The sequence below is a fragment of the Myxocyprinus asiaticus genome, chromosome 35, assembly GCF_019703515.2.
Source record: "Myxocyprinus asiaticus isolate MX2 ecotype Aquarium Trade chromosome 35, UBuf_Myxa_2, whole genome shotgun sequence".
In the NCBI taxonomy this organism is placed as follows: Eukaryota; Metazoa; Chordata; class Actinopteri; order Cypriniformes; family Catostomidae; genus Myxocyprinus; species Myxocyprinus asiaticus.
The window spans coordinates 1,725,809-1,750,847 of record NC_059378.1 but is presented as its reverse complement, the minus strand read 5'-3'; the positions used below and the strand labels follow the sequence as shown (position 1 = coordinate 1,750,847).

At 38.9% G+C, this 25,039-nt stretch overlaps 1 protein-coding gene across 1 annotated transcript in view; it reads right to left on the bottom strand.

Annotated features, from left to right (window-relative positions):
- Positions 1-21,096, bottom strand: part of pcdh17 (protocadherin 17) — a 110,274-nt gene extending 89,178 nt beyond the window's left edge. The window contains exons 1-2 of the mRNA XM_051672193.1: positions 20,545-21,096; positions 16,922-19,724 (exon numbers count right to left, since the gene is read on the bottom strand). Of these exons, the coding sequence (XP_051528153.1) occupies positions 16,922-19,402 (2,481 nt within the window). The 5' untranslated portion in view covers positions 19,403-19,724; positions 20,545-21,096. The remainder of the gene's footprint in view (positions 1-16,921; positions 19,725-20,544) is intronic.
- Positions 21,097-25,039: the final 3,943 nt, after the last annotated feature.

Sequence of the window (25,039 nt, the reverse complement as noted above, 5' to 3'; positions counted from 1 at the left end):
ACAAACTAGCGAGGGCTTTATGTGGCACAAAATGAAAGGACAGTGATAAGACATCTCCACTCCCAAAGCATTCTGAATCAGATGTCTTAAATTAGTTAACAGTATACCAATTTTAAAATGCATGACATAATTTATACCAGACCGAAGACCACCTCGTGAAGTTCCCATGAGGTGTGAGAATCCATCCACGAGACTAGACTGCCTCCACGCAGTCGTTTTCTGCAATTCAACACGCTTTGATAAAGATTAATCTGCTGCCAACTGACTCAACTGAGCGACAGAGCCTCAGATTTAGGTCACGAGGAGATGATAAACAACTCATAAGCAAAGTAGAGAATTAAATATATAATATGATTCAATACAGTAATGAAAGAAAGCGTTGTTAAGCCACTACACCGCTCCCCAAACATCTCTAGCTAGAGATGCCACACACATAAAAACACTGTTGTGGCAGCGTTCAAAACAATTGTCTTTCACATCAAGGTGACTCCCTCTCTCTCCATTTCCATTTCTCTCAGGGTCAGCTCCATGCAATCTCTCTCTTTCAGAAGTACATGCATCCGTGTGCAATTCAGTCCTTGTATAAATTGAGAAAAGAAAGCTTTTCTTAATGCTATGCTGTCAGAACGTCCCATAGCAAACCTGTCTGCTGTGCATTAAGAAGCTGTCAGCCAGACTATGGAATTAATCAGCAAACCCCTGAAGAAACAATTGCATAATCTAAAGCTATAAACTCCACTGACCTTGCCTTCAAACGCACGGTTAAATATCAACCTTCAAAGGGGAGCTCTTTTTCTACCGCTCTCTTTCTTCCTATAAAGAGGAATGATTGACTCGTCCTCTTGCCTTTTCATTCAACAGTCCAAAATAAAATTCCATGTGAGATTTTTGGAATGTGACCTGCACCTGGGCTGCGGTACACCATGTGTTTGTTATGAAAACACTCATGGATTCCTTATGATGGAGGCAACGGATTTGGAGGGTGCCACTTGACTTAATAAAGGGATAATTCAATCCTGAAGTCGTATGACTTTCTTTGTTTCCTCAGAGCACAAAAGGAGATACTAGGCAGAATGTTAGAAACTGAAAGCCTCAGTCACCATTCACTTACACTGTATGGCAAAAAGATGCAATGGAAGTGAATGGTGACTGAGACTAATCTACTGCCTAACATCTTTTGTATCCCACAGAAGAAAGTCATACAGGTTTAGAATAACATCTCTTTAACAAATCGATTGACGGAAAGGTACGAAGATAGTTTTAGATCATCACAGCATCAGAAATGTGGGTTTAGTCATCAACTCAATGAGCCATTGCACATCTGATGTAGAATGGCAAAAGCACAAAGACTGAGAGATTATGAGACTGAGACGGCAGTCACCAGTGCACAGTGTGTTAGTGACGTTTTAGAAAACAACTGTCTGACTGGACCGGCCGGTTATAACCTCTCACTCTTTGGATCAATCAAACCATGCACAGACTGCAGATTGATCTCCGTTTAAAGGGCGCCAATGATGCCTCTCTTAAAAATGGAGGGACGGACGCTCTTATTGAACACAAGTAGACAGGAACCGATCGTAACAGCGAAAGCCAGTGGACTTGGTTCCGGAAGTATGTTGATATTCATTTTCTCCATAGGGATTGCAAAAAGGGTGTTCAATCAAGACGTCCAAGCCTTGAACCAAACCGACCAGATCTGAAGTGAATAACAACATGACAAACTTTGATTTAAAGCAACAAAAAAACCAAAAAACAAGAAAATCCTAAACATATGAAATACATGTCCCATGATGCACTGTGAATGATGTAGTCACAAACTACTGATTTATAGTCATTGATTAAAAAAAAAGAAAAAAAAAAAGATTTTAGGTTTATTGCAAAATATCCAGATAAATACAAATAAAAAAGTAGTTTGCGAATTTTTATGTCGTTCGCAGAACTTTAATGCTTTAATTTATGTTTCCACGGTAAAAGCGACTTCTCTGAAATGATATTAAAATCACACCTCTACCAGGGTAAGAAATCGGAGGAAAAATATCACCGAAACTGACAAATTCAATACCAATGCAATTTGTATTTATATATTTATTTATTTTTCATTTTGTAACATTTGATATAGATCTTAATATTCTGTTATAGTCCAAGATTTATAATATATATTAACATACAAAACATGAGATGATGTTGATTTAATTTGAAGGGTAATAAAATCTTGAGAATTTGTATTAATGAACTGGTTGAATTTATGAAATTGACGTGACATTTTATGGTTTATATGGATAGGGGCAAAAAATGTGGGGGTCCAAATTGCCCAAAATTAATTACATAAATATTAATTTAAATATTTAAATAAATGATTAAATACATAATGAAATAAATAAATAAACAAAAACTATAAAATGATTACATTAATCAATACACAATAAAGAGATCAACAAATGCCCCTTGCATTTAATTTTAGCATTCACTTGCCATTGAGTGACAGGCCGATAACCGTAACCCTGAAAATGAAAATGCTCATGATAAAATAAAACAAATCAACCTTAAAATAATGCTAAAATAAACATAGATGCAAACTAATGCTAAAATAAAATACAAGGGGCATGTATTGATTTGTTTTGCCATTTTTGTATTTTTTTAAACAATTTAATTACGTTTTTAATGATTTATTTAAATATTTTGAGTAATTTGGCCCTCCATAAAAATGCCCTCATAAAGGCAAAATAATAAAGGGGCAGATATTGCACCTTAATGTAAAAGTTAATTTCCAGTCTATTTTTTAAGATTTGCACATTTCAATGACAAAGTTCTGTTAAATTGCACTGAGTAAACTTTAAATAATATACATATTATGAATTCAGAATAAATTGTAAGCATGTAATTGAAATGAGGAGGCAAAGCAACAACGTTTGCTTAGGCATTCACTGTATATTTAGCATAATTAAATAAATCTAACTTAAACTTTTGTCAGACATAATTCTTTTTTAATGTGTCTAGTGAAGCTCACAGTATATCATTGCTTAAGATCATTAAATCATGAATCTTGAAAGGTTTATACATTATCGTTAAATATAAATATCCGCTAAAAAGAAGAAATAAACTGGACTTTTTTTCCGTTGTGCTCTCATGGATGGACAGAAGATAAGAAGCAGCATAAACAAGTTTTTTTTGCCAGTCAGGCGTTTTCACATGCTATTTAGCAGGATCAAGAAAAACAAAAAGAAATATGATTGTTCTTTAGTCTATAAACTATAGTATTTCTTTAGTATTTAATGCAATTACATCAGAAGTAACAGTAATTAAACTACTGAAAAATTCAGAGTAATCCCTTACTTTACTTTCTTGTATGAAAGGGTAATTTAATTACTTAGTAATGCATTACACCCAACACCGGTTGACAGTCCTCAGCTCATCTGCACAGGGCTGCAGGTGAAGAGATGCAGCTATAGACAGATAAGACTGTGTACAAAACATGAGCGCTGACAAGCTCACTCATTAAACTCGACCGGGACACAGACGCAGGGCTTATGTTACCTGCTGGCCCTGTCGCATGGCAATCTGATACCTTGAGGAGAGCCATCTTTCTTCACACAACACCTTACTGGAAAGACAAGTTTGGTTTTTCACCAGAGCGAGAGAATCATGGTTATTCTGAGGAATAAGAGAAGATAAGGCTGCGGAGAACGTCCAAACGCTGCCCTGATGCAATCCAAATCACCGTTTATGCCGGTGAAAATTCTTTACTTACTTATTTTCATCGAGATGTTGCAACTAGCAACATGTCCGTTGGAAAATTACACAGAGTTCCTCAAATGAAAAGGGAGGCAGTTTAGCAATGCAAATAATGTGGAAGGTAGAAAGAGAACTCCCAGTGTTAAAGTGCACCGGAGGACACTGAGAAAGCATTCAACATCTGCTGAAAGAAGAAAAAAAAAAGATTTGTTGATTGGACAAATGCCAGCACTAAATAAAACATGTTCCACTTGGTTTGACATTGAAACAAGATGCCGTTTTTATCTTTACCTTCTACAAGACCTACATGTAAATTCCCAGCTGTGTGCTCTTTGAATTTTAATGTAGGAAACAGTGTGAAGTTCGTCTCTTGATGAGGAACATAAAACAGGAGAATGAAAGAAGTAAATAAAAGAGAAACAAACAAACGCAGCCTTAAGTAGATCAAGCCATTTAAATGCTTTAGCAGAAGGAGGCTCGTGGGACTCATCCCAACAACCCTTTGGGGTCTCGAGCGACCCTGCAGGGAACTTGGTGCAGTCTGCAAATACTAAAAGGAGAGATGGTGCTTGAAAGCACAGCTTGTGTGATTGAACAATGCTCCCCGATTCAGTCACGTAGAGAAAGGACACAGCGGAGAGCTGCAAGGACTCGCCTCCCCATGGCCGAACGCTCCACAACAGACAACTGTGTGTTTTTGGTGTGAAGATGCAGAGCGAGCGATCTGTTCGCTTCTGATTAAGAGCTAAATTTAGGGAAGGGTTGCTGGCATTTTAGATGTCGTCTCTCTCCTGTGTTGATGTATTTATTTTGAAACATTTCAACAAGCTTTTACCTTTTGTTTTTAATAGCCAATAGTCTTTAGTTTACATCACAGCTATGAACCATGATTTAATACTTGCTAGTCAGTAGCAGGTGGCATAGAGTGGCATACAGTGCCTGCCCACATTTTAAGCCATCTTGGTTCCGGAAGTATTTTCACATGGTTTTATTTATTTATTTATTTTCCATAAGGATTTTATTAACAGTACTTCATAAAAGAGTTGTGAGCCATGAATCAAAATCACAACATAGCAAACTTTGATTTGAAGCAAAAATGTATTTAAAAACCGGACAAAAAGTCAAAAGTAAAAGACTGTGTACTTATCGTCTTTAATATGGATGAACTGTGTAATCAAATGAAATTCAGTGGGAAAATATAAATTATCCTCCCTGTCCAGTAGGTGGCGATATGCACAAAGAATGCAAAAAAAAAAAAAAAAAAAAAAAAAAAAAAATGTGAAAGTGAAAGTGGAGATTTACAGTGAAAAAGGATTTAAATATTGATCTGTTTGTCACCCACACCTATCATATCGCTTCTGAAGACATGGATTAAACCACTGGAGTCGTATGGATTACGTTTATGCTGCCTTTATGTGTTTTTTGGAGCTTCAAAGTTCTGGTCACCATTCACTTGCATTGTATGGACCAACAGAGCTGAGATATTCTTCTAAAAATCTTCATTTGTGTTCTGCAGAAGAAAGAAAGTCATACACATCTGAGATGGCATGACGGTGAGTCAATAATGAGAGAATTTTCATTTTTGGGTGAACTGTCCCTTTAAGTACAAAAAATATATATTTTACGTTTATTGCAAAATATTCATATACTATATATACAAATATACACTGTAAGTAGTTTGAGAGTATAAGGAGACTGTATTGTGTTATTCACAATGCATCATGAGAGTCGACAGTTAGCTTGTTTGCCGCTACTCTATGATTGGTGGATCTTTCTCTGCTGCATCATGGGTAGTGTAGTTCTTCAACAGGAATTCCTCTATTAAACACGATATCTAACAAATTACGTTAAATAAGCGTGGACCTATGGCTTCATCAGAAGCATATACTATTGATTAACAACATCGGTGCTCACAGCAGGTCTGTCATAAAAACGTTATAAGTTACCATTAATAATCAGTTCCCCTATCGAAAAACGAATGAGATTTTTCCTGTTGCACTCTATTAAGGGGAGAAAGAGCACTGGACAAAAATCTGTGTAGTGCGGTATGAGTCATCAACATTTGACTGTGTTTAGCTGCAACACTGTTCACACCTTGCCAACATTAACAATTTACTAAGTTGCAACAGTGTTTGGACTCGAGGAACAAGAGCAGAAGTCAGCCATTTGACACGTGTAACTTATCGGATTGCTAGCTTAGCGTTTAAGTCATTTAAACGTGCAGATGATGTTTTTGTGTCTACTTAAAGAACAGCTGAGAGTGTCTCATCGCATAGAAACGTCTCTCAGCATTCCTTATCAAGTCGGATCTAAAAAAAACCAAACAAACATCCGCATAAGCAACCAAACCACTGACTGCAACTCCAGCGCCAATGGCGTCAAGCGTTAGCAAGGCTAGCGTTAGCCATTACTGCTTGTGGGGAGGAGCAAGAACAGATATTGACATGGAGTAACTGGGACTTGTTTCACAAACACCCCACCGTGCAACGCTCTTGTGGATGAGAAAAGAGGGAACTTGCTGTTTACTGTGAAATCGATAAAGAAAGATATCACAGGCAGGTATCATTTAGACAAACTACCCAGTACCCGGTCAACTTGATGCTCAATTAAAGCAGGGGGGAAATCTGTACTTTAAAGTATCGCAGTATTTTACCTCACACTTCTGTATCGATATTCTAATGGAATGAATCAAATATATTTTAACAGAAGTATTTGGGGAAAATTTATAAAACATTAAAGTTCTCAAAACAGTTCTAATCGAGTCGGATGCGATGTCCAAATGAGTTTATTTCCATTGACCAAGCAAATTAGTGTAAGTGCCTCAGTGTTTTCTGCCTCAAGGGTCAAATCTTGTGGTCTTATAACTCTTGCTGAAATACTTTTCCTGTTCACATTCTGCACTAATAGGTTTTGCTGCTTTCTTAAGGAATTAAATAACCCCAGCACTATGGGAGCATTACTTGCTTGACATAAACATCCCAAATGATCTGTGCTACTTTCATAAATCAAATATTTTTAGATTGATAAAGAATAATTAGACAGAAAAAAAAAAAATAATAATAGATTTTTTTTTAGACAGACAGTTTTTTAGAGAAAAAAAACATTATAGTGATTTTTTAAAAAAAACAGAATTTATATTTTTTACACAGAGAAACAAAACGTTTAGAAAAAAAATAGATTTTGGGAAAATAGAGATTTTTTTTTTTTTTTGACTAAAAAAATTGACAAAAAAAATAGACAAAAAAATTAGATGAAGAAAATATTTTTTAGAGAAAGAAAATACAAAAACATTTTTATAGAGATTTTTTTAGACAGAAAAAAAATGTTATAGAGAAAACAGAAAAAATTATAGAGATTTGTTTTAGACAGAAATGTTTTTTTAGAGAAACAAAATGTAGACAGAAAAAACATTATAGTGGATTTTTTTTAAAAAACAGAAAATATATTCTTTACACAGAAAAACAAAATTTTTAGACAGCAAAAAAATTATAGAGATTTTTTAGACCAAAAAATCGAGAGAAAACAAATGTAGAAATTTTTTGACATAATTTTTTTTTTTTTTGAGAGAGAGAGAGAGAGAGAGAGAGAGAGTAACTAACTTTAGACAGAAAAAAAATTTATAGAGATTTTTTTTTATTTTTTATTTTTTACAAATATATTTGTAGGACATAGGCTCAGGAATGCACTAAGAAACCTAAAAACAAAATGTTTTTTCACGTGAATTTTTTTTTTCAGGTTCAGGTTCAGGGCTTCCGTAATTTGCATGTCATGAACACAAAAAAGCAGCCTTGTATCATTGGTAATCTATAAATTCACTAAATTCAATATAGACCTATAAATTCTATAAACAAGAAGTTAATATTGAGTAACTGACATTTTCAACACATCATTGCTAGCTATTTTGTTCATTTTTGCTCTGCCAATTAAAAAAGTTTTGATTAAGATACAAACAGTGAAACATTCCAGTGCGCTTTCCTCTTTTGGAAAGTCGTGGAAAAGTGATTTTTTTTCCCCCTATGCGGTTCGAGCAAATGGGAATGCAAAAATATTTGCTGTTGTCTCCCGTTGACTGCTATATAAGTTTACACCGCTAGAGTTTACTTCAGTATTCCAAACATGGAAAGTGAAAAGGGTTGATTGTGAATTTTGCAGTCTCTAGCCAAGTATCTCCGATTCCAAATTCACAGAGATAAGAAATCCGAGAGCCTCTCGTCTCTGCTTATTTCTCCAGACCATAAGGATCATTCATTCATTTGTTCATTTGGCATTATGTCATCAATCTAGCAAGACAACTCCGAAACAAAGACTTTCTCGAGATGAATTCCATCATTCAAGTGCAACAGTACAAGGGCGGGGTAAAATTACGAATGCGTTTATGAGTTATTAATGGCACGTTCCGCTGGTTCCCAAACGGGTCTGGGGTTCCAAACTACACAGAGCGGACGGAGTTGGGTTATAGAGCTATACAACTCCATCAATTATTCAGCAGAGTTACTTGGATTTCCAGAATTGCCATACATTATACATGCAGTTCAACAAATGTCTCTGGTATTATACACATATCTGTACACTTCAGCTGCGCAGTAATTAATCTTCTAAATGCCCGCCAAAATGTGCAGTAATCTCTTCACCCTCTCAGCTACATTTTTCTTGCTGATGTTTGAAACACTCCAGTGCACCCAGAGAAAATAACGGGCCGAGTGAAGGTGGGGAGGACAGAAGGATGGATTTTTTGGGTTGTTTGTGGCTTCCCGAGATTGATTTTCATCTCCTGAAGAACTGGGCTAATCTCAATCCCTCTCTAATCTGTCTCTAAAGCACTTGAAACCCCAGGCCTCTTCACAGATGAAGGAAAAACAAGTGTCTGCTTGTCCAGGCCAAAGACATTTGCTCCGTTCTAAAAACTAGTGAGCTGCCTCCATAGGCAACATTTTAAGGCATCACTCCTAAGGAACAGACTGCTCTAAAAGGTAAACAACATAATTATGCTGCTGCCAAATTCAAAGGATGCATTGCAGCTTAACAAAACAATTTTTTATTTGTTTGTATGTCAAACGCTTACATTTAATCAATCAATTAACATAAATTCTAAATGTGAATAAAACAACTGAGAAATTATTACCTCTTATGCATACATCTAATCAACATCTACACATGACTGTATGAAGTATATGTATAATTATGCTTAAATAGAGGATTTCATTATGGTGGCATTTTTGTGCCGCTATATTTTAAATATGGCATTTTTACCCTTAGCCCCCCTTAAAGGGACAGTTCACCCAAAAATGAAAATTCTCTCATCATTTACTCACCCTCATGCCATCTCAGATGTGTATGACTTTCTTTCTTCCGCTGAGCACAAATGAATATTTTTAGAAGAATATTTCAACTTTGTAGGTCCATACAATGCAAGTGAATGGTGACCTGAAATTTGAAGCTCCAAAAAGCACATTAACACAGTGTAAAAGTAATCCACACGACTCCAGTGGTTTAATCCATGTCTTCTGAAGCAATCCAATTGGTTTTGGGTGAAAACAGACCAAAATATAACTCATTTTTCACTATGACATCATCAGTCTCCTTGGCGATCATAATTTCAAGCTCGATTACACTTCCTAGAGGCTACAATGGCAAGATGTACAGTGAAAAAAGAAGTTATATTTTGGTCCGTTCTCACTCAAAATCAATTAGCTCGCTTCTGAAGACCACTGGAGTCGTATGGATTACTTTTATGCTGCCTTTTTGGAAAAAAGTTCTGGTCACCATTCACTTGCATTGTATGGACCTACAGAGCTGAAACATTCTTCTAAAAATCTTCGTTTGTGTTCTGCAAAAGAAAGAAAGTCACACAGATCTGAGATGGCATGAGGGTGAGTAAATGATGAGAGAAGTTTCATTTTTGGGTGAACTGTCCCTTTAAATTTCGACCGTGAGCTGGACCAGCCTAAAAAATAAGCGTGTTTTTAGCGTGATCTAAGCTAAAGGAGCACAATTCATGATGCCATTGTTGTCCGATTTTAATGCTGATTTTAAAAAATATCTTTGATTGTAATCTTAACCAACCGTTTTGTATTTTTCGTTCTTTCCCCATTCAAGTAGATAAGAATTATACTTGTATTTATAGAAAGTAGCTGCTCGGATGCATTACGCACATGACTGTATTGAACAAAGCTGTTGTGTCGGTGTTTGTGTTTGTTGAGGCTGTGAGGATTTCAGATGAGGCTGTTCATAAGAAAAGCATTTAATTTCACACATTCACGGAAATATGATTTCATAAAGGTGCGGTTTTGCAGTCGCACACCCTCCTCGTGTTAACACGACACGTGTGAGGAATTTCAGTTTCATGTTATCGTGACATCCTGCTCTTGTCTTGTTCTGTTAAATCTGATGATTTATTAATGAGCAAGTAAATATAGCCGAGGATCGTATGAGCTTTGTGCGCATGTGGTATACGCTCATGCACGCACACAAACAGCTCTTACAAGGTAAAGAAATAAAATCCCTGATATTCTAGAAGAACTAAACCCTGAAGAAATCAAACAAACAAAGGCTGGATTTACTGCAGGGTCTCATGTGGACCGTTTAGGCCTAAAGTGCTGTTTAGATTTCCATCGTTTACGGCAGAACACATCGATCACATGTGTATATTAAAAACTGATATCAATAATTCAGCTCAAACCCACCATCTGAAAACATGAACAAGACACCAAGAGCAGAAGAAAGAAAGAAATTCACTTGCATTATCTCTGTCATACTATTGCTCCATCTTTAACTCTAAACCATAAACACCTTTTTTTTTTCATGCAGGAAGTTTAAAGGTCTAATATGAGAGAAAAAAAACCCTGCATAATACAGTTTTTTTGGCGCTCGGCCCACTAAAGTGGAGAAAATTTTTCGATCCAATCTTGAGCCACTGACTGATATCCAAGAGTCCACAAAAAGACAAGAAAATAATGCAGAATAATTCATCGTGTAATGCAGCATGCAAGTACAGACCCATTAGCATGCATGACTGTGCTCACACTCCTGCTGTCCCACCGCAAAACACACACGCACCGAGCGAAAGCGAGAGAGAGGGCACTAAACAGATTGTCAGACATTGACTCTCCCATGCCTCGCCGTTTGACAGTATTTCGCTTCAGTTCCCAAAGCAATACATCTAGAGTTCATGCAGCAATCTGATTACCTGACAAGTGCTTTTATCGCTCAATTTTGCAAAAAACAAGGTGACAGAAACCCAATTTCTACGAAATACACAGTGACTGACAATATAGCACAACACAATTATGCCACAAGCACAACTACAGCCCTCATCTCAAAGCTGTTACTCCACAACATGATCTGTCGTCCTCCGTTCCCCACCCTCCTCTTGCTCTCGGACATTTTTAAGGACATTTAATGGAAAGACAGACAGTCGCTAAAGGTGCATCACTGTGTCCGGCTGCAAACTCCCTCAAACCATTGACCTTTACAAGCGGAGAGTGTCAAGGCCGCTGCCCTCCTATTTGACCTTAAAGGAATATTTTGGGTTCAATACAAGTTAAGCATTTGCGGCATAATGTTGATTCCCCAAAAAAATCTTAGTCTATCCTTAATATGACGTGCATAGACATAGAGGCTCCGAGAGTCCAAAATGAATAAAATCCCAGATGCGGCTTATATTGCAGACAAAATCCAAATAATAACCATAACACACAAAAAAAATATGATTTGGTCACACAGGACTATTAACTGTAAACAACCCCGAAATGCACTGGGGACTCTTATTTTGAAAAGTGTGTGCTCCCATCTCACACAAACACATAAGGGAAACAAAACATGCAATCATACAGCCGTGGTCTCTGACGCTTTCTGCCTGTCAATCATTTTGCATGTTCTCATGGTATTGTAGTTGCAGCGAAATATTTAGGCTTAATGCCATTTTTATGCCATGTTGTTCATAATGATTGTCAGTAGAGGGCGCTATTTTGCTGCTGCTCTTTTTAACTCGTGACGGTCTCAATAAAGCTCATTAGGTATCTTTGGAGTGAGGTGTTTTGGAAAGAGGGGGCGTGGCTAATCCAACAGCTCAGCTCGACGAAATTCTAGAATGGCTAAAATCGCTTACAGCACCTTTGACAACAAAACCTTTTTGAAGTGCTCATTATTTATAACCTTATTATATTTACAATAATGTAAAAAAAAAACTATTGGCTTTGAGCTATACAAGTTATATCCAATTTTTGCCAAGACAACATTATGCCATAAAAATTAACACAACTTTACAGCTCAAATAATACTTGATTTTTAATAGTAGGATTAATTGAAGTGATTTTTTTTTAAAAAAAACTAAAAGCTTCACATTTCTGCCTTTTGAAAAATTCATTCACTTCCATTATAAGTACCTCACTGTAAGTGACTCAAGTGATTTATTTTTTTTACATATGTAAGCATGATCAGACTTTTAATACGCCATGCAAGCATTAGACTGTTCTCAAACATCATTTCAATGATGCAAAAAATGAAATAAAACATAAATTGCATAGAAAACAGGCTACAGTATGTTATGTGTGCAGATTTGTGTTTGTGTGTGCATTTTAAGCAAAGCTCATTCCCTTTACATGCGCCTTTGAGCTCTCACATGCACACAAGGCAGACTGTCGCCTCCTATAGGACACTTTTAGAGCCATCAGCAGAAATATCAACCTCTGGTTCATCCTAACACACATTTCAACTCTCTAGAATTGGGCTAACAATGAAAATATGATCTTTTAAGGTTCATCTCAAGAGCCAAATAAGTCCACATAAAGCAATCATATTGACATACATTTTTGTCTGTTTTGAGTGTTTTTAAATGGATGCAACAAAAAGGTAATCCATGGCAATATCTTAACTTTAACTCTGTTCTCAGATCTGCTCTTTAGTATGAAACAGACATCAGAAAGAATACTCAACTGCTCTCTAGAAAACTAGAAAAGTGAATTAAGAAAATCCCTTGTACTCGGGTTAGAGGGATAGCACAGAAGGTTTTCTTAAACCTCGATTTAACATTAAGTAATAGATCCAGACGCCTGCAGTGTAATTAAGTGCTATTACATGGCTTTATCCAGGAAACTTCTTTCGGCCAATCGAATTACAGCCCTTGTGTTGTGTTCTCCGAGAGCAGACAGCCACCAGGGCTGTAATTGACCCTGAACCTCTTTTCATTTTAGACGTATTATTCCAACGGCCAGCTATTTGTAACCTCTGTATCAGCCACTATAAAACACCATTAAGAGGCCCTGTGTCCTGCCCTCATGCTACTGCTGCCACAGCCGGCGCTGATGGGAACTATTTAAAATGCCCTTGTGCAGCTGTGTGGCGAGCGGAGGGACCGTGTGCGTTTTGATTTATTTATTTGTTTATATATTCATTTATTTTCAGCTTTCAGACTACCTCTAGCTCCGATGACAGCACCCAACACATCGATCCACAGGAACTGCAAGGGGAGGGATTTCTAATGTTTTTATAAGCTCTCAAATGAGATTCGTAAGTCTATGACTCTCCACGTCCACACTTATCTGTTTATCCTCCTGAGACCCGAGCGTGACTGCTGTGTGCATTTTCCATTTCCCTTTTTGATTTGTAACTAGCAACACCTAATAAACAAGCAAAAGAAAAAAAAATTGTAGAGCAAATAGTTTTCCTTAAAATTTATGTCCAGCGGGACTATGTTGTGAACTTTTAAATAACACTAAGCTATAGAAAGTCAGATTTGTTTTATTCAAATAATTTATTATGTATCCAGGAGTGTTGATTATTCATGTTTTTGAGATGTTACAGACATTACATCATAAATTATCATAATTAATTCTGATACAAAGTAATGTCCAGCATCATCCAATCACTGCCAACCATGTTAAAATAAAATGATACATTATAAATTCTGAATCTATGTGCTGATTATCATTGTCACATGTCTGTCAAACATGTTGAGTGATCCAAACATCATCTGCAGCCTGAAACTGAACTTTTGATCAGATTTTAGGAGTGAATGCACTTAACTGCATAGAGAGCTATAGGATGCTCCCTTGCTCCCTATTTAGTGAATGACTTAACCTCCAGTGTGCTGTCTGTCTGCACTGGTCTCAGAACAGTTTGAAATGCACCTTATTTTCATCCTAACTCCATATAAAGCCTCTGAAAGACACATTTTCAGCTTTTGGATGAACTCATTGATTCTCAATGTAAATATATAGGAATGTATTTATTAATGTTAATGAATAGAACTGTATTGTACAGTGATAACAAAATAAAATATAACAAAATATATATTAAAATGAAGTGAAATGACCCACAGATGTGTTAGTGTTGAAAATTATTCAAAATAACTAACATGTTTTTTTTTCTACTTTTGAGGAAATGTGGTGCCAGTATCCATATATGTGGACATCATGTTTATCAGGGCACTGACCTGCAAAAAATTAGCTGATATTTTTAATGCAGCATATCAAATGAAACTAGAGACTCTCCTCTTTACAACCAAACAGGTTTCAATGAAAAAACGAAAATAGATTTCTTACCAGAGGCACTTTTGTTGGTGATGCGTCTGTCGGAGTGCTTCAAAGGAAATTGACGGCATGCTGTTATGTCACGTGACTCGGTGCGGCAGAAGTTAACCCTTTAAATGACAGTCTAGAGTCTTGTGAACAGTATTCAGTCAGTTTTTATTCATTTAAATTACACGTTGCGTAAAGCGAAGTCAAAATAGCGAGTCCTCACGAGGCCGCGGGGTCGCATGAGGTTAAAGCTGAAGTATGTAATTTCTGTGACACTAGCGCCACCGAATGGAATTGCAAAAATAAACAATGTTTTCAAAACAGCTTTCTGAATACACCCCTCGTCTGCCGTTGATCAAACAAAGAGATAGTCGTGGGTCACTCAAAACAAACTCAGGAATTTTCATAGTGCCACAGAGACACAGTGTTTACAGTTTTCAAGTAAATTAACCTATGAATGGCTCACTTACTGTTGTCTCTGCATATAAAGTTTCAGCTTTAAGTTTGAAAAGTTTGTTTTCCACAACGTCATCGTTTTCCAAACTATGCGCAGTGTTAATTTAGTCAGTTTTACTCTGACTAAAATGGCATATAAGGGTTAGGGTCCCCATCCACTTTCATGGACAAGAGCAACTTTGACATTCTGCTAAATAACTCTACTATTTGCGTTTCATGCGGGACAGAAAACCATACAGGTTTGGAACAACGAGTAGCCTGAATGACGACAGAATCTTCATATTTGTGGTGAACTATCCCTTTAATCTCTCTCTCTCTCTCTCTCTCTCTCTCTCTCTAATGCATTCTGTTCCAGACCAGAGGAGAGGAGAGCCAGATTATTTTACAGCCCCGTAACAGGAGAGGAGATCTGCCTCCTGCCACACTTCTGCTGTAAATAATAGAGAGTATATCCTGTAATGTATGGATCTGTGTAAACACACATCATGCACTCTTGTTTATTTTCAGTGGTATACTGAAGTGGTAGTTTTGAGAGAGAGAAGGGCATGTATTTGTGCTGCAGTGCTTGTTTCTGTGGTTTGATGAGGCCTCTGTAGTAATTCTGCTCATTATTAAAGAGCCCAGAATAATGGCTCTCACTCTGACCTCTGACCTGCAGCTGGGACACAATGAATAGTAACGAATGCACACACACAACCACACACTCAAAGACATGCACATGCACAGCAGCAGCTAACACACAGACTTCGAGACCGTTAAACCCTTTCACAAAGGAAAATTGTCTTTTTTTCTTCAAAATTATGTGTAAGAGTTACTCATCTTTCTATTTTTAATAGAACATGGTAGTAAATACTCAAGAGGTAATTGGTGCACTCTTAACAGACATTTTAAATGCATGCAATTTTATATAATGAGGACAGTCGTATAGAATTATGTGTTAGGGGTCAAATGTAATCAGCCGTAGTGAAAATTGACTTTTTAAAGATCTGGCCACCGTATCAAAGGGTTAATCACGCATCCTCAAGATGACCCTCGAAAAACATATTTGTTCACACACATTCAAGACACACAGTCACTCATGACAACAACATGCTCTTTTACTCTCTCACACACATTCTTCTTTACCCACAAACACATGGCAGCTTTAATAAATATACCTTTAGCAAAAAGTAAACTGCACATCTACCAAAAAGGCTCTTGAGTACAAACATCATGAACAAATATATATGATTAAATGTGTAAAAGACCTAATAGGTCGAACGAAAGCAAGCGAGAGACAGCTTAATTAATTTCTGCCAGCCGTAATCTCAATCGTTACACATGCACACGTACACCTGATGTACAGAGTTTAAAGAGGTGACTGTAGCCTCATCTGACACGACAGATTTCAAATGACTTTAAACAGGCTTAGCAGTACAGACACACATAAGTTGTCACTGGCTTAACCAAATCACTCCACACAAAGACGCATTAGCAATGAGCGAGGGAATCCAGGAAAGCTCTTTCTTTCTTTAAACGCAGTCTGAACGTCTTCTATAGAGACAGGATTGTCCCTGCGTTCTTGAGTACGAAGGAGACACAAACCTGCTGAGCAAGTCATTCGGTAAGGGTGTTGCAAATTGAAATGTTAGAGCGCAAGACAAATGAGATTACGTTGGTTTAAATGAAAATAAAATGATTTTGTATTTACTTGACCTCAAGTGTGAGCAATAACAGAAAACGAAAAAAGGACTGACATCCTGACATTGTGAGAGACAAACCTGAGGAAACGTGAGGATTCAGAGCTCCACAGGAAACTACTTATTGATCGAAGCTCTACTCATTTGTAATCTAGTGGCTGGCAGCAAATCATCACACTATCGCCGTTATAAAATAACAAGCCTTTAGGGCTGAACCTGTCTGTGCATCAAACCTCTCCACACCAGTGCTAACATCAAAACAATATCTCCATGGCAGAATTATGTTCCATACTCAATTTCCCCTTAACGCATTACCTGAAACAATATGAGCAAAGTTAGATTTCAAAAAACGATAGCAAGGTGCTCTCCTGCATCTGGCAAGGGACGGATAGCGACTCGTGTTTCATATTATCGCCGGCTGCGATGCTTTGTATGCACATGCATCCACTCACCCATTCTTTTATTGACCTAGAGAGACAGAGGAGGAGGAGGAGATGGAAGGTAATAAAGAAGAGTAATATAAGTGGTCTTTCTTACCTGAATTATTGACATCCTGTTCACTGGCGTCTCCGTTGTATTCGTAACAGGTCCTGTGAAGCTGGTGTGACAGCCAACATGCCCTTGAGGAACGCTGAGGTTGTTGACGGTCGGTTTGAGGTACATGACCTCTGATCTAGGTGAGCTGAGGGGTAGACGTGTTTGGTAGTCGAAGTACATGGGTGAGGTGGCCAGCGACGGGCTGCTGACAACGTTCATCACGTTCATGGTGTCCCGTTCTTCCACTTCGCTTTGCACCAGCATGATGTCGTTCTTATTGATCTTCTTCTTCTTGCTTTTGCCCAGTTGCGGGTGGGTGTACTCAGCGATGCGACAGTTGTACGTGCGGATCTCCTTGTTCTCCCGTTTGCACTTGACTGCGATAGTGATCATGGCCGCTAATAGCATGATGGAGATGATACTGAGGGTCACTATTAATGGGAGCGACATGTCCCAGTTGTGGTGTTCGGCGTTGATGTGTGGTTCACCCTCTGGCAAGGGTCCAGAGTAGGCTTTGACGATGAGCTTGGCCATGGCAGACAGAGTCGGCTTTCCGTGGTCAGTCACCTTGATGATGAGTTCCACAACAGGTGATACTTCCTCCCACAGTGGCTGTACTGTCCGTACCTCACCTGTCATTGAATCGATCTCAAACAGGTGTTCCTCGTTCCCATCTGAGATCTCGTAGGTGAGGCGGCCGCTCTCGCCAAAGTCATTGTCCACCGCTCTGACCGTGGTGATAATATGACCGACTCCCACATTTCGGGGAACGTGGATCTCGGCAGTATCGTTCTGGAGTAATGGAAGCACAATGACGGGAATGTTGTCATTAACATCCAGCACACTCACACGGACTGTGGTGTTGCTCTCCAGGTGAGGATTACCTGAATCCTTTGCCTGGACTTTAAAGTCAAAGTACTTGGTTTGCTCATAGTTGAAACTCCTCAGGGCATAAATTGCACCGTCAGTGGGTTTGATGTTTACATACGTTGTGATAGATTCCTCACTGACATTAGAGGGAAGGAGGGAATAGGACACAGTACCATTTAGGCCCAAATCGGGGTCATGGGCCAGAACTGAGCCCAGATATTCCCCTGGGATGTTGTTTTCGGGCACCTGAAGAAGGTACACCATTTTTGTGAAGCGAGGTGGATTATCATTTTCATCTAAAATCTTAACAGTGAAAGACTTGGTTGAGTTCAGTGGCGGGTTGCCATTGTCTTTGGCCACAATTGTGATGTTATACTCATCTTTTACCTCTCTATCCAGTGGCCTGTCAGTCACCACTGTGTAGAAGTTGTCGTAATTCTCCTCCAACTTGAAGGGAACGTTCCCCAAGATTCTACACTGAAGCTGCCCATTGCGACCCGAGTCCTTGTCCGTGACTCTCACGAGAGCGATCACAGTCCCCGGAGTTGCCGCTTCACTGACCGCCCCCTGACGCACTGCCACGAAACCTATCGACGGCCAGTTGTCATTCCTGTCGAGCACTTTAACGGTGACTTTACAATGGCCAGGAATTGGGTTGGGGCCTTGATCTTTTGCCTGAACATCAATCTCTATAATTGGGTACTCCTCAAAGTCGATTTTACCCTGAATCTTTATGACCCCCGTTCGGGAGTCTATTGAGAACAACTCTTTGATACTGTCTGGGACATAACAGCTAAAAGAATAAGTAACCTGCCCATTAATCCCTTCATCAGAATCTGTGGCATTTAAATCTATCAGTACCGTGCCTGGGGACGAATTCTCAGGGACCTCCACTACATATGAGGGCTGCTCAAACACGGGGCTATTGTCATTGGAATCAGTGACTTTCACATTGATTTGCATTGTGCCTGATTTAGGATATTCACCTCCATCTGTGGCAGTTATAATTAAAGTGTGATGGCTGCGCTCCTCTCGGTCTAAGGATCTCTGGACGACCAATTCGGGGAATTTCGTTCCATCCCCTCTGGATTTTACATCCAAAGAAAATATACTGTAATCATCCCGCGTGATCTGATACGTTTTCAAGCCGTTTTCCCTTGTGTCTGGGTCGAAGGCGGCAGCCAAGGGGTAACGGGTGCCCGGGGCTGCGTTCTCAGAGATGTCGATATCGATCTGATCAGAGGGAAAGCTTGGCGCATTATCATTTATGTCCTGTATCTCAACTTTAATCATGCAGATCTCCTTGTCGTTGGCAAACACTTCCATGGACAGCTGGCACTTGGAGTTTTGTCTACACAGTGATTCCCTGTCGATCCGCTGTTTAGTGTATAGCAGCCCGCTCTCAGGATCCACATCTATAAGATGTGGAGCGGAGTTCTCCAACACCCTGAAGTTGGATTTTTTCCCCTGCTCCCCCAATTCTAACTCTGCATCCTTGGCAATGTTTCCAATAACACCCTGAATTTTCTCCTCGGGTATGGAGTAGTTCAAGTTTTTCAATGTCAGGGCTTGCGCCCAGAAAAGTAGGAAAAGTAAAACAGAAAGATGCATCCCTTTCAGTGAGAGTGCCTCGGGTTCCCGATGCGTTTCACGCCTCTGACCTGTTGATCTTCCCGGCAATATTAAGATTTATACCTTCAATTACTGAGCACACATGCCGATTCATGATAAAAGACGTGTAAAGTCATTATGTGGGCTTTTCCTTTCAATGCTCTTTTCTTTTCCTCTGAGGCAGTGCTCCCTTTATCCTGAGTTTTTACAACAAATGGTAAGGCTGTACAGCTAATTTATATTCTGCTGAACGCCCAGGCGCATTGGAGGCATAATCACAATCCGGTTTCCACAAAGAAATAGCCTTTCCGAGCCTCTTCGCCTGTAATACAGAAGAAAAAGAAAAACACTTCTCTTTCAGAATCACAGTCATTATAACATGGACTATTGCATTTAATAATTTTGATACTGACATCAAGATGAATTGTTGTCTTGAAAAAAAACCCACACATCTCTTCAATCAGCATATGCGGGTTTTTCCCCCCCAGTAGTGTGACCGTAATGAAACGCACATCTAATGCGTAATTCCCATTTCCTTGACGAACGACGTGGACAGAATGTCAATCCAACCTTGAGATGCGTCGGGGCGCTTTACCACTGAACACAGGTGGATGTTCGTGTTTTTCTGCTCTCAGCATGTAGGTTAAGCAATGCGTCGAGGATACGCCATGTGGCACGGGTTATCAATCCCAAGAGCGTTACGCGCTTCAAACGCGCAACTATCAATGAAGGTGGTGAGCAAATAAAGACGGATAAATCTCTTTCTGTTTCCCTGCGTCCTGAAACAGCTGCTTAAATGAGGCTATATCTACTATACCTTAGCTGACTTGAGGCAACCCCATGAATACAAATGCGTTGAAATAAGCCTCTTAAACCACTAAAACCTACATAATCCGGCTGTTAAATACAATTTATACATAGTCGCATAAAGCAAAACAGAAATGCAAGACAATCCTGGGTGGTTATTTATCCCGTGCTTTAAAAATAGAGGGCTTCTTTAGTGAAAGCTGTTGCATCCTCACTGACACTGCATGTGCGCATCCAACAGCTCTATGACATTTCGTATCTAAGATTTTCTTGAAAGACACTTGGAAAGAGGATGATGATGAGGAGGAGGAGGACAAAACATCTCACAGACTTACCTGTAGCCTTCTAGTAAGTACTAAGACAAGCATCACCAAAGACGGATTACATCCTTCGCGCCACCGTTCCAAAGCGCGGAAAAACGCCAAATGGACTATATGGGGAAATAAAGTGCTCCCCAAAAGTGCGCTTGTAATGTCAATGAGGCAGCAGCAGCAGCAGCACCTCTGATTAGGATGCAGGGACTCTCCTCAGCTCATGCACTGAGTCACTGGGACTCGGGCTGCTGGTTATTATTTAGGAGAGATATCTTGACCCAGACATCAAATATACATCCACAACCAACGATATCACCAATGCGAACCTTCTTCTGTCGTACTGCATTGACGCGGGGTGAGACATCCCCGTGATAGATGCGTCCTTGCGCCCTTAGGAGACTATGCGTCCAGTCCCTTGTGCTGAAGTCGAAAAAAGAAATGCGAAGGACAAAGAAGACAGTCCAAAGTTTAAAACGTGAATATTAACCGAAAGTGTTCAGTCTTTGCTTGTCACTGAAGCCAGCTGTCAATAACGGTGTGGGAATACACGCACTCTTCTGCCGCCTCTGCGCGTTTCTCTCTCTCTCTGACTGTCACACTGTTTCTCATAGTGCATTAAACATTGTTACTGATCCTCCGCCAACCAATGAATGGAGGAGGAGGAGAATGGTGCAACCAATCACATTCGCTGAATTCGAATTGTAGGCGGGGTTTTCAGAACGGTCCTGTATGTGAGTGATCATTTGGACATGTATAAAAGACTTCTTTTAGTTTCAGTGGCACGAGCGGGGTTGGAATTCTGTACGTTAAAGAAACTGTTAAAGCAATTAATCAAATATGTCAAATGAAGGAACGAGTGGAAAGTTACATATGTTTACCTTCAGGCTATACAAGATCTTAGTTTGATCTGATTCGTCTGTTTGTACCAAAGCAATGGCAAAACTGGCAACTGGTCCTGGTAATTTGCCAATAACATGACTGAAAGCCACACAAAACGTCCACAAAGAATGAATCCCATTCACTCCACAAAAGAGATGAAAACGCATAAGATTCTAATTATTATACGCGATCAATAATTGTGGAGTTTTGAAGACTCTTAACTGATCTTAAAATTGGAAGTGGATGTGTTTGAGCATTTGTTAGTTTGTGTAAATCTCAACAGCTGTTTTGAATACTATAGTAATACATCTTTGGCATTCATTGCCTATGTTTGGTAAAGAGAGAGAGAGAGAGAAAAACTCATGGTATACTAGCTCTCACAGTGTTGTCGCATAAGCTGCATACTTTAATACGGAGGAAATGCGCAAGGTTTTCATACTATTCATATACTCAGAAACAAACAACATAAAGAGCTGCACATGCTCTGCACAAAGAGCAGGTGGATGAAAAGAAAAGTGAAAACCCATGATGGTTCTACCAGCTCAGTAAGCCCTCTAGTGGACACCTTTGAACCTTCGACTAGAATTACTCTCGTTGTTTAGTCTATGAAAGTTTAATGTAATACCTAAAAAAACATTTTTTATACAGAAAAGATAAAATGTATATAATGCGTAAAATATAAAATTGAAATATATGTGTATTAAAATAATACAAAATATATATCATACCAAGAACATATATGTAGGTCTGTTTTTATAATATACTTTTTATATAAAATATACATATGTGTGTGTGCGTGTGAGGGTGAATATACAGTAAATAAATGAATATACAGTATATTTATACATTTAAATATACAGGATGGACGTATATGTAGAATGTATGCATGCGTGTATGTGTATATATACTGTATATATATATATATATATATATATATATATATATATATATATATATATATATATATACAGTATGTGTATATATAAGTGTATATATAGAATGCATGTGTGTGTGTGTGTGTGTGTGTGTGTGTGTGTGTGTGTGTATATATATATATATATATATATATATATATCAGCCACAGCTTTAAAACCACCTGCCTAATATTGTGTTGGTCCCCCTCGTGCTGCCAAAACAGCGCCAACCCGCATCTCAGAACAGCATTCAGAGATTATATTCTTCTCACTACAATTGTACAGAGTGGTTATCCGAGTTACTGTAGACTTTGTCCATTCGAACCAGTCTGGCCATTCTCTGTTGACCTCTCTCATCAACAAGACGTTTCTGTCCACAGAACTGCTGCTCACCTGGGTTTTTTTTTTTTTGGTTTTTTTGGCACCATTCGGAGTGAATTCTAGAGACTGTTGTGTGTGAAAATCCCAGAAATACTCAAACCAGCCCGTCTGGCACCAACAACCATGCCACGTTCCAAATCACTGAGATCACATTTTTTCTCCATTCTGATGGTTGATGTGAACATTAACTGAAGCTCCTGACCCGTATCTGCTGATTTTATGCATTGCACTGCTGCCACACGACTGGCTGATTAGATAATCACATAGATGATTGTCTGAATGCTATTCTGAGATGCGGGTTGGCGCTGTTGTGACGGCACGAGGGGGACCTACACAATATTAGGCAGGTGGTTTTAATGTTGTGGCTGATCGGTGTATATGGTGTATCTATCTTAATTCAGACACTATATATCCACAACCATTCATTCTATTCCTTTAACTCCAACAGAATTGTTGATATGTTTATCAATTCATAGTGTAATGCTCTGAAATGCAACTAAATCTAGATAAAGGCATCCGTCCCTATCCCCTGATCCGGTGTCAGTCACGCTCTGCAATCCTCTTTGATATGGTCTATAAAGTACCTAACAAAACCTGAACCCAGATCTGTGGCATTTCTCTGAAGCAAGTCCTCATTTGTTCATGTTGAGGCTGCTCGCAGGGGCCTGAGTCATCATCATGCGACATGGGAATTGGAGCCGGTGTCTGAATTCATTGTCAAATCTGACACAAAACACTTTAATATTCTGGAGATGGTTCTCTATTTTCATATCATTACAGCGCTGCCTCTCTAATGCCGGCCGTTTGAAGCTGCTCTGTCTGTAATGCCCTTTGATTATGTGCAGATAGAGGCGTGTTTGATAGTGCTTCAGCAGTACATCTTCCCATTGAGGCTCAATACAGGCTGCCGTATCCATGACCTTGGACATGACCTTTCCTTCTGGCAAGTGTGCTCAACTATGATGATGAGAACTGTCATTCACTGGAAAATGCTGCACATATACAGTATGTTCTAGTGATGAAAAAATTGTGTTATAGATCTGTGTTCCTCTGCTCTTATGTCTTCTTGACTAAAATGAAGATGCATATGGTTTTGCTGCATGTAAATAACTTGAGTGGACTCAACGAGAGAAGCCATATGGCATGTGTTGTTGTGCGTGTTTGCTTTGCGTCAAATTTCTATCCCTTGTTGCTTTCAGAAGCTGCAAGCTTTCTTTCTGGACTCTGAATCCACTTCAGACTTTATCAGTGTGTCCTGAGGGTTTCGCCTTGATGAAAATCTAGCAAAGCCGCACAACAGAAGCCCCGCTATTAGCAGCTGTCTCTGTTAGTCCAATAAAAAGACATGTTGGACGGATGGAATCGTATAGCTATATTAAAACACAATTTTGCAAATTAAATTCCAATTTAATGCCATGTTTTTTCTTCTTCAGGTAGAGACTGTGCGAGGGCTCGGGCTTCTGGACAGGCTGTCTGAAAAGCAATGTGTCTCTCTCTCACTCTCCCTCTCTTCCTTCTATGGAGATGAGGCTTTTATGTGGTACAAAATGCAATTTTTTTCATGTCTGCCGGGGACAATTCTCTGAGGAGGCGGTTTGTTCAGTGCAGCTGCCCTTTCCACTAACATTTTCATCTGCTTTCGCTCTCTTCTCCTCTCGTTCTGTTTTGCCGTGCCGGGGACTGAAGGGGTGTGTAAGAATCAGAGCTTCTCTGTCCCTCTTTTTAACAAAATGACAGCATCTCTCTTTTAGTTTAAAGCCACCAGATTCTCCTATCTGTCTGTCTTTCTATCTATTTAGATGTGGCCAGCTAGCTACCTACTTACCTACCTATACTACCAGTCAAAAGTTTGGACACACTTGCTTTTCTTAAAGCGACATGACTCGTGTCGGCGCATCAACGCTCTGCTCAATGCCAGTGTCACTCTGACCTCCACGTGAAAAGCATTTCAGGTGGCAGAGTTTGCCAGGCAAGAAAGCAGGAGTTGTGCACAGTAGACATTGAAAACCTTGCTTTGATTGCAGGAAATAATCAGAGGACTCGTTTAATTTAAGGTCTTAGGATGTTCTTGCTGAATCTAAATTAGGTCAGGAACTGAGGTCTCTTGATGCCCTGAAACAATAAGGTAAATATTTATGAATAAAAATATATAAAATATATTTATTGTTGCTTTGTACTCTATAATCAAAAACGTGGTAAAAACACTTTGGTGTAAAGTTGGACCTGTCATTGTAAACTGACTTTGTGTATATGCAAATTGCTCCATTATCATAAGGGTCAAAGCTGAAATTGTTTAAACAACAGTATGAGTGATCAATCATTTTCAACAACAAACAAAACTA